General features: G+C 43.6%; 1 protein-coding gene across 2 annotated transcripts in view; it reads right to left on the reverse strand.

The window, feature by feature from the left end:
* The window catches only part of armc4 (armadillo repeat containing 4), a 19,917-nt gene extending 11,054 nt beyond the window's left edge, over nucleotides 1–8,863 (reverse strand). The window contains exons 1-6 of one of the 2 annotated variants that reach the window (XM_015375532.1): nucleotides 8,709–8,863; nucleotides 4,829–4,975; nucleotides 4,297–4,491; nucleotides 2,887–3,120; nucleotides 2,062–2,172; nucleotides 1,762–1,916 (exon numbers count right to left, since the gene is read on the reverse strand). In XM_015375532.1, coding sequence (XP_015231018.1) covers nucleotides 1,762–1,916; nucleotides 2,062–2,172; nucleotides 2,887–3,120; nucleotides 4,297–4,491; nucleotides 4,829–4,975; nucleotides 8,709–8,756 — 890 coding nt within the window. In that variant the 5' untranslated portion in view covers nucleotides 8,757–8,863. Of the gene's footprint in view, nucleotides 1–1,761; nucleotides 1,917–2,061; nucleotides 2,173–2,886; nucleotides 3,121–4,296; nucleotides 4,507–4,828; nucleotides 4,976–8,708 lie in introns of both variants that reach the window. The other variant, XM_015375531.1, reaches the window with a different exon arrangement.
* Nucleotides 8,864–9,165: the final 302 nt, after the last annotated feature.

Genomic DNA, 9,165 nt, shown 5'->3' on the forward strand with positions numbered 1-9,165 from the left:
GTTATCACAGAAACAAAACAAGAACAAGCAAAGAACATGTGTTCTGTCTGTCCACCACGTGGTGTTGGACCATGTGGCTCCATGAGTAATCCTTGCCTATTTTGCGTACCCAAATGGAAAAATCAAATAACTGAGGAACTGTAAGCCCAAATTACATGTGTGACCCATCATTTGAAAGCTAACACCTTCCGGTTCTGAAAGATAAATTAAAATTGGGTGAGTAAAACACAACCCAAGCTGCAACAGTTCAAACATGGCTCAAAGTTTTTTTTTTTTTTTTGAAATAATAGCTCTTTTTTGAACAGCAGTAATAAAAATAAGCTTGAGAAAAAGCAGAAAATGTCAGACCTCTAGCTACAACAGTTCCAGAGCTATGGGGCTTTGAACTTTTGGTGTCACCAACATCTCCAAATCTCTGCAAATTTGCCAAAATGTGCCAAATGCTTCTACTCAACTATTTGGCTCAATAGAATAACACTGAAGCTTTTTGATCACCACAAAACATTTATGATGGTTTTTTATGCTATATTTTTTGTTTTGTTTTTTCATTGCAATAAAACAAAATCCAAGTCCAAATATCGGACTGTTATTATTCAGCTTTGAACTGCGCCCATTGATCCAGCCTCAGCAGTGTGTTTCACTTTGACGTTGCTTTATCCAACTCAGCCATGTCTACCCTTGTTTGAAACCTTCTTTCATTGGCTAAAACGAGAAAACAGCTCACGTGTTCTTAACCAATGACAGCAGGACTCTATGAGGCGTAATATCGCTCTACTTGGTGAGTCATTGGCTGACAGGCAAGGAGTGCTCTTGAGATTTCAGCGGCTGTCCCTGACTTAAATCGCATCATACTAAAGATGTGGACACTTTTGTCTTGTAGGAAAGAAGATGATGTAAAGAAACATAAAACACGGTGGGCAAACAAATGAGGAAGTAGGTAGTCTTAAAGTATTAGCAAGATGCTAAGCATTAGCTATGACCAGCTAACTTTTCTGATGTCAAAAACCGGACACTATGTGGTGATTTTCTCATCATGGAATATTTTCATTATGAATATTCTGGATTACTTTTACTCTGTGGACCCTTATGGATGAATGGAGTATAAACAATTGAAGATTGGTTTTACAAAAACTGGACGTCTTTAAAGGTATGTTGTTGTGGCTGGTTTGTAATGTTTATAGTTTGACATGCATGTGCTCTGGCGCTCTCTGTGTCCATAAAATTAACTTGGTGGTTGAATTGTGGGGAATCTAAGCTTTCCAACGATGTCTGACGTGTCTATATTGGCAAGAAGTTTATTGTAATATTCATGCAGGCTGCTCAGTGGCGCAGTGGGTAGCACTGCTGCCTTGCAGCAAGAAGGCCTTTCTGCATGGAGTTTGCATGTTCTCCCTGAGCATGCGTGGGTTCTCTCCGGGTACTCCGGCTTCCTCCCACAGTCCCAAAACATGACTGTTAGGTTAATTGGCTTCCCTAAATTCTCCTTAGGTGTGAGTTAATGGTTGTATGTCCTGTTTGTCTCTGTGTTGCCCTGCGATGGACTGGCGACCTGTCCAGGGTGGACCCTGCCTCTTGCCCATTGACAGCTGGAGATAGGCACCAGCACCCCTCATGACCCCAATTGGGACAAGCGTGTCAGATAACGGATGGATGGATATCCATGCATTTTGAGTTAGAATTAGTTGTAAAAGCTATTAAAAAAACAGTTGGTTTTCAGAGGTTAAGAACTAGTCAAATGTGGAGCTGATGGTCCGTGCATACATAGCTACATTCTCCATGCTGAGTGAACACTTCCAAATGGCCCCGGTGGCAGCAGCCAGGAGCTGCTTGTTGTCTGCTTTAGCCAGCAGTGAAACCAGCGGCTGCAGGCCTCTGGAGCGGCGGACCAGGTCCCGGGTCCCTTCGTCCTCTGCACACTGTAAAGCAAACGAGAGGCCTGAGAGAGATCTGCAGTCTGGCTCTGATCAGTCCAAATTAAACAGTTTTTATAAATTAGCTTTCTGTTTTCACACAGATAAACTCCTTAGCTCTGAGCAGAGCAGAAGACAGAGGACCAAGTACCTTAAAGATTGCACTGGCACAAAGCATTTGGAGCTCAGTGTTGTTACTCTTCAGCTTCTTCACGAAAACCTTCACCATCCCTTCACTTTGAATGGCAGCCCTGTAGGCTTCCTGTTGAAAAGAGAAAAACAACAGAATAACAGATGCCATCGATATTGAATAAAGATTAACTGATGACGTTAAATCAATTAGACACATTTCTGCAAAGTTTGTTTGGAGCTTTAATGGTTAAACTGGATGAATGTCAAATATCATCGCCGGTGATCCGGTGGGTGGACCTTAAGTGCGGGTAATTATTCAGAATGCATAAAATTCCACTGCTAAAAATTTTTACCAGCAGGTGGAGCCATTGCGCGCAGCTCCAAGCTGACACCAAAAGTTCTATACCACACAGCTCTGGAACTGTTATAGCTAGAGGTCTGAAATCTTCTGCATTTGTGGTTGACATGATGTAGAACACATATAATACAATGAAACCTGCTTTTTCTCAAGAATGCCTTTATTACTGCTGTTCAAAAAAGACCTATCATTTCCGAGAATAAAAAAAAACAACAACTTTGAGTCATGTTTGAACTGATGCGTGTTGATCTGTGTTCTAGTCACCCAATTTTTTATTTATATATTAAGAAATTAGAGGGTGTTAGCTTTCAAATAATGTATTGCACATGTAATTTGGTCTTACAGTTCCTAAGTTATCTGCTTTTCCATTTGGGTATGCAAAATAGGTGAGGATTACCCAAAATGACGTGGATGATAAGAAGTTAAAGAATCAAATTCCCACATCTTAAAGCAAAGGGCACAACTTCCTAGCTGAGATCTCCTCACCTGTGAGGCACATTCCTGCAGCGTACCCACAACAGGGACCAGCATGTTCTCCAGTGGAGACCGGAGCATGCGTCCCAGCAGAGGGATCCCTCCAGCGCTGCGAATGGCCTCCTTGTTCTTGGTGCTTTTGCTGCAGATCCACAGAGCCGAAGCTGCACAGCGGGCCACCTCCAAATCCTCCTCCATGTTTGCTCTGCGCTCGGCTGGATTAGAGAAGCATTCCAGCAGCTTCACCTGATCAGAGAGAGGCCCTCAGACTGACATGTTATTACACACAAACACAGGAATGTGAGCAGAGCAGCAGTGAGACGAAACACCTCCATGGACACATCTCCATGCCAATGACCAATCTAAGCTAACAGCTGAGGAATAATGTGAATGTGCTGGGGAAGATTCTCAGTCATCCAGGTAAAAAGTCATTCCACAAAAGATAAACCATCCACTGGACTTTGTTACCAAGTTTGAAGATGTTTTGCTTCCCATCCAGGAAGCTTTTTCAATTCAAAATGTCAGACTTAGCGTTGAGTTTGAGGCTTTTCATAGTGGACCAAAAAAAAAAGCCTTGTTTTGGCTTAGAAAACATGCAAATAAACCAGAAGAACGGGTCCACCCCTTACAAAATGGGGGATGTTTTGGTTCTTTGTTGCCCTGCAATACCCTATACTGGTCTTTACCTCTGAAAGGGGGTCGTTAGGGGGAATTCTTGGCCAGGCTGAACAGGCGAGATGTATTGGTCCCCTGTATGGGGGTGGGGGTTGTGATGATGACTATCGCTGTATTGTAGCTTTTTGAAAACTGAAACCTGAGTCCACCCCCTCTGTTTGAGATTGTTTTATTTACTTTTCTTAACAGAAATGGCTTCTTTCAGACCCCTTTCAAACCACCTGTTCCCTTTGTCCAAAATGTCAACATTCTGGTGCTCAAAAGATGTCCTTTGTCCATAAGTTGTAGATGTACACCTTAAGTGTTTTCCAGAAGAGGTAGCTCTTCTGTGTTGGACCATGCGTCTGTGAAGAGGTTGTTTGGTTTCTCCAATATAAAGATCAGAGCATTCCTCACTGCATTGAACTGCATTAACCACTTTGCTCATATTTGGTCTGGGGGTTTTGTCCTAAGTCGGACCCTGACCCGAAGCCGGACCCGCTCTTCTGGTTCAATTAGCATGTTTTCTAAGCCAAAACAAGGCGTTGTTTTGGTCCGTTCTATAAAACCTCGAACTCAAAGCTAATTCTGACATTTTTAATTGAAAACGCTTCCTGTATGGGAAACAAAACGTCTTCAAACTTGGAAACAAATTCCAGTGGATTGTTTTTTAACTTTTTTGGACTATGAATGAATGCAGATAGATCAGATTACACTTTCCTNCAGCCTTTTAGAACCAAACCTCCATTTTCCTGAGCTCGGACTCACCAGTTTTCCGATTCCTCCATGTTCCCTGACGATTCTTCTTGCTCTGCGGGACGTGGCCACGTTTTTGATGGTCTCAGCAGCTAAGGCCTGCAGCTCCTTCACTGGTAAGTCCAGGTTGTTCACCATCCTCTGCAGGCCTCTCATCTTCACAATGGTCTGTCGGAGCTGAACATTCTGGCTGATCTTTGTCAGGATCTTTAAAGACCCGATCTGATCAGAAACATTCAGGACAAAAACAACAACATGGAAGAAGGTGCAAGAATCCAAGCATCGCTTTATGATAACTGTGGCTTCAATAGCAACATGCTGAGACATATAAACATCTGTAAGCCAAACACAGCTGCATTTCCACTAAAAGTAGCTAACTAGCCTCCTCACATGTCCTACTGGTGAATAACAGCTGTCCTGTGACTCTAAAGGTGGTTTCCTATCAACACTCCGGGTTCAGTCTCTAAAACCCAGACTAGCTCAAAGAACAAGTTCTGTTCATAACTGCAGTCCATCCAAGTACAGCTTCAGCACAGCTTCTTACTTTGCATCTGATGTCGTCTGTATCCAGAAGGTTCAGGAGGACTTCCAGCCCACCTAAGTCCTGGATGGCCACTTGGTAGCTCTCCTTCAGCAGATCCAGCTCCATCATGGCGCAGAGAATCAGCACAGTGGCTGTCTGGTCGCCGTCCTGGAATGACAAAGAATCAGGGTCATAAAACGGTTGATTATTCTTATTTTGCATCCATTTTGTGACTGGGACTTGAAGTGATAAACTAGCTAGTACTGATTTTACCCATTCTTTCTCTCTGAAATTAAATGTTTATTGTATTAACATGAACTTTTCAAGCAAGAAAATATAAAAATGTTTCTATGATTTGAAGTGAGTTGTTTTAAAAAAAACAAAAAAAAACTGAGGAAATATTTTTGCATGTATGTTAACACAAACCTTAATAAAATATAAAAACAGCTCTGAACTATACAGGTTTTCTCACTGAGATCCAAAATCTAATTTATAAGAGATTCATCTTCATAAATACAAACAAAATTCCAAAATATTATTTTTGCTCTGGAAAATCAGCTGGATTAATGAGAGATTCACTGCAAGCTCTTCTTGCTGTTATGAAACCGTTTATAGAAAATCTTCTTGTCTGATGAAACTCTGTAGGTAAAACAGGATGAGCCCGTCTGAAGGATCAAAGCAGGACCAAAAGGTTCTTTTATGAACTGGATGTGAGCCACATAAAGATACTTTCCACATGTTACTTCATCTCTTCCTGCAGGTTTCTCTGCCCCAGTTGCTAACAGCAGAAATCTCCACGTGGCTGAATGGAGGTCTTCTTCTAATCTGGCAACTCGAGGCCAATAAATCACAGCACTAAGTATGTGGAGCAGGAATGAGGTCAGCAGAGCTGCCAGTAATTCCATGTTGAGCCTTTATGTGATGCTGTTCTGCAGTGACCTGGACGCGCTGCTAGAAGGAGTGAACTTCTGTACGAAATGGTGCTCAGAACTGACTGCAGTGTTGGATTGGTCACAGATGGATTCAGGCACCTGACAGAGCTTTGCAGATCTTCCTATTACAGGGAAGAGGAGGAACCTAGCAGAGTTCGAACTAAGAGGATGGATCAGTCTTCTTCCTTCACGTTCAGAGTGAAGAACTTCAATAGCTCTGAATAATGGACTTTCTGTCAAGTTACAGATTGTACATAAGGAACACCCTGTTCAAGCACAACAATGTGCATCATTGCACTTGGCATCAGGACACCCTAGGCCAGAGGTCCATGATCCACTTTGTGGTGCTATATTTTGACCTTCAGCTGCAGGTCTTGGACAATCGGGTCAAGAGACGGGCGGAGCTGTCCACCGATAACCACCTGGTGGTGAGCTGGATAAGCTGGAAGAGGAGGAAGCCAGACTGGCTCCAAGGGTCTAAGCAAGTAGTGAAGGTCTGATGGGAACATCTGATCAGGGAAATTTTCAACTCCCACCTAAAGGAGAGCATCTCCCGGGGGTGGGGACATAGAGTCAGAGTGGGCCATGTTTCCTGCTTGTCAATCCGGCTTCCTGTAGCTATGACGGTAAAGGTTGCAGTGCCTGTCGTGGTGACAATCCACAACCCTGGAGGGGGACACCAGCGGTGTGGGATGCTGACAAGCTTTAGAAGGAGTCATGTTGAGCCTAGCTGGCTTGTGAGACTCCTGAGGAGTTTTGAGACGCCATGGAGAAAGAATCAGAGTTGATTTCTCAAATCAACTCTGCCAACTGTCAGATGCTTCAGTAGGTGGAAGCAGTGATTTGCCAACAATGTTTTCAGTAGAAGTGAGGAGCTCTGACCCCAAAAAAGGACATCTCTGGACAGTAGAAGGAATACTTTGAGTATCTATAGGCTGACACGACTTCCATGGTGGAAGGAGAGACAGTGCTTGCTGCATTCCTTACCCAGCCTAAAGTCACAGAGGTACTTAAAAAAATTCATATATAGATTTTATCAGGCTGTCATGGCTGAGACACATCTTCAACATCCAAAAATTGAAAAACAATCCCCTGGACTTGGTTTCCAATTATGAAGATGTTTCCCTTTCCATGCAGGAAGCTTTTTCAATTCAAAATAGAACTGATTTGGAATGACTATGACCTGGATGACTGAGAAACTTCATCAGCACACAGCACACACCAGCACCCCTGGACTGGCAGACATTAATAGTGGTTCCCCTGCATAGGCAGGGCGACCAGAGGGTGTGTTCCAACTATAGGGGATCATATTTCTGGTTCAGGAACTAGCTGATCAGACCTATCTGCTGGATTCCTCCTGCTAAGACCTCCTGCATGCACTGCAGTTGGTTCAAGACTGAGTGAAGCCATGGTTTCTTACTGGAAATAGGTTTCCATTCTTCTTCAGGTTGGAGGACAGTTGCTGCCTCAAGTAAGAGTTCAATTATTTTGGGGTAGTGCTGCATCCTTCCTGTTCATGTATTTATAACAGGGAGGATCAAATGGAGCCTCTACTTTAACACCTCGGCTTCAGAAAGTGGAGAATAAAGAGAGGATGATAAAAAACAAACGTATGGATTCAATTCAGTCAGAAACTGACTTCAGTCTGCTTTCAGGATGCTGTGAGAATCAACATCAGCCTCATAGAGGCACAGAACTGTAGTCATCCAGGTAGAAAAATAAACTCTTTAGAGCCCTGGGCAAATACTCCTCCATCAACATCATTAAAACACAAAACAGAACATCTGTGTGTGGCTAAGTCAAAGTTTTGAACTTCCTACAGAACAAGCAGCAGTTTGTGGTGTGACGTGAAAACGATCCCCTCCTAAAATCAAGCAGATATTAAACTTTGCTCCAGCTGAGCTTCAACCTCTGATGGTAATGCTATTATGAAATGACTGCAGGAATAAGGCCGTAAATAACTGCACCGTGTGGATTCCAGGCAGATAGAAAGCTGGGACATATTGGTTAGAGGTACAAGCATCTTTGTGAAGCAGAAACACACACAACCCTAAAGCAGTTACCAAAATCTTTCACATTGTGTTTTCGCTTTCTGGAAACAGTCAATTCCTCCTATCAAACTGGGAATTTCCTTCCAGTAGTTTCGATTTTGTTCAGCTCAAGTTCCCACAAAAAGACTGTTGGCTGCTAGGTTTTCTACTGAACAATTCCTGGTTGCAGTGAACAGGATCCAATTGAGCAACAAGCTCTGGAGGTCAGAGGGTCATCAGGAAATCATTCCTGAACATTCAGATTTTCTGGATCACCACGATTAGGAAGCTAAGAAGGGATTTTTCCTGCTGGAGGATGAGGGACAGGTTGTGGAGATCCTTTTCTACTGGAACCTGTCTCAATGATGGAGTCCAGATAATATCTAACAGGGATCAGCAAAGGAAGCAGGGAATTCTCTCCAGTCAGGTATTCCCAGCTAGTCTGGGTCGCAGCTGCTTCTGTCTTCGTTCGTTTCCTTTCATGTTTTGATGCATTAATATTCATCAGATGTCCTGTAAGATCCATCACACACCAAGTTCATCTGGTGGGGGCAAACAGGGCTACAGGTGGTGCAGTGAGACAGAACAACCCCCTGGATCTGGGCTCTATGTGCAACCAAACATGTCTGGGTTAGGACCACCAGAACTGAGCCAAATGCTCCAGGTAGCCTCTTCATCCAAAGCAGAGCTTTAAATAGGGACAGCCTCATTCTGGTTGCCTCTGACATCCTTTACTCTTTCACCGAACCTTGATAGAAACAGCTGAGGTGCTCTAAGAGTAAAGGAGCTATGGGAACAGTGATGATTCTCAGAGAAACTGACTTCACTGCTTCCTGTCAGCTATAGCCTGCTTTTCCTCTGCTAGAACAACTCTCACTGGTTCTGGATGAAGTCCATCAGAGGACAGAACCAACAGTGTTCCTGGGTATGTTCTCCTACCTTTAGCTCCTGCACTAGTTTCTCGATGTACCAGTCTTCAGAGGGCATGTCTGTGTTGATCTCTGAGCGTCGCACTTGCTGCTCCTCTTCCTCCTCCTCCTCCTCCTCGCTCTCCGGGAAGCTCTTACTGACATGCTCCTCAGAGGTGGCTGAGGTTTTCCTGAACACAGACAGCAGATATCAGCACATCTCTGACAGTAGAGAAAAAGATACGTAGGAGTCAGACAGAGGATCCATGTCAGACAGAGGGATGGGCTGGAATAACCAGGGAGTTTAAATGGATTAACAGCCTCATCATCCCACACAAGAACGCCTATCAACCAATTTCATGTTGAAGTTTCAGGTTAGAACTTCCACAAGCTCTAAGCAGTAGGAAACTAGATAAGAATAACGTCAGCAGAGGACTGCTCTCATCATCACACAGAGAGGAAAGACTCTTGTTGAGGGCGTGTATGCA

The sequence above is a fragment of the Cyprinodon variegatus genome, unplaced genomic scaffold (assembly GCF_000732505.1).
Source record: "Cyprinodon variegatus isolate N-32 unplaced genomic scaffold, C_variegatus-1.0 Scaffold120, whole genome shotgun sequence".
Lineage (NCBI taxonomy): Eukaryota > Metazoa > Chordata > Actinopteri > Cyprinodontiformes > Cyprinodontidae > Cyprinodon > Cyprinodon variegatus.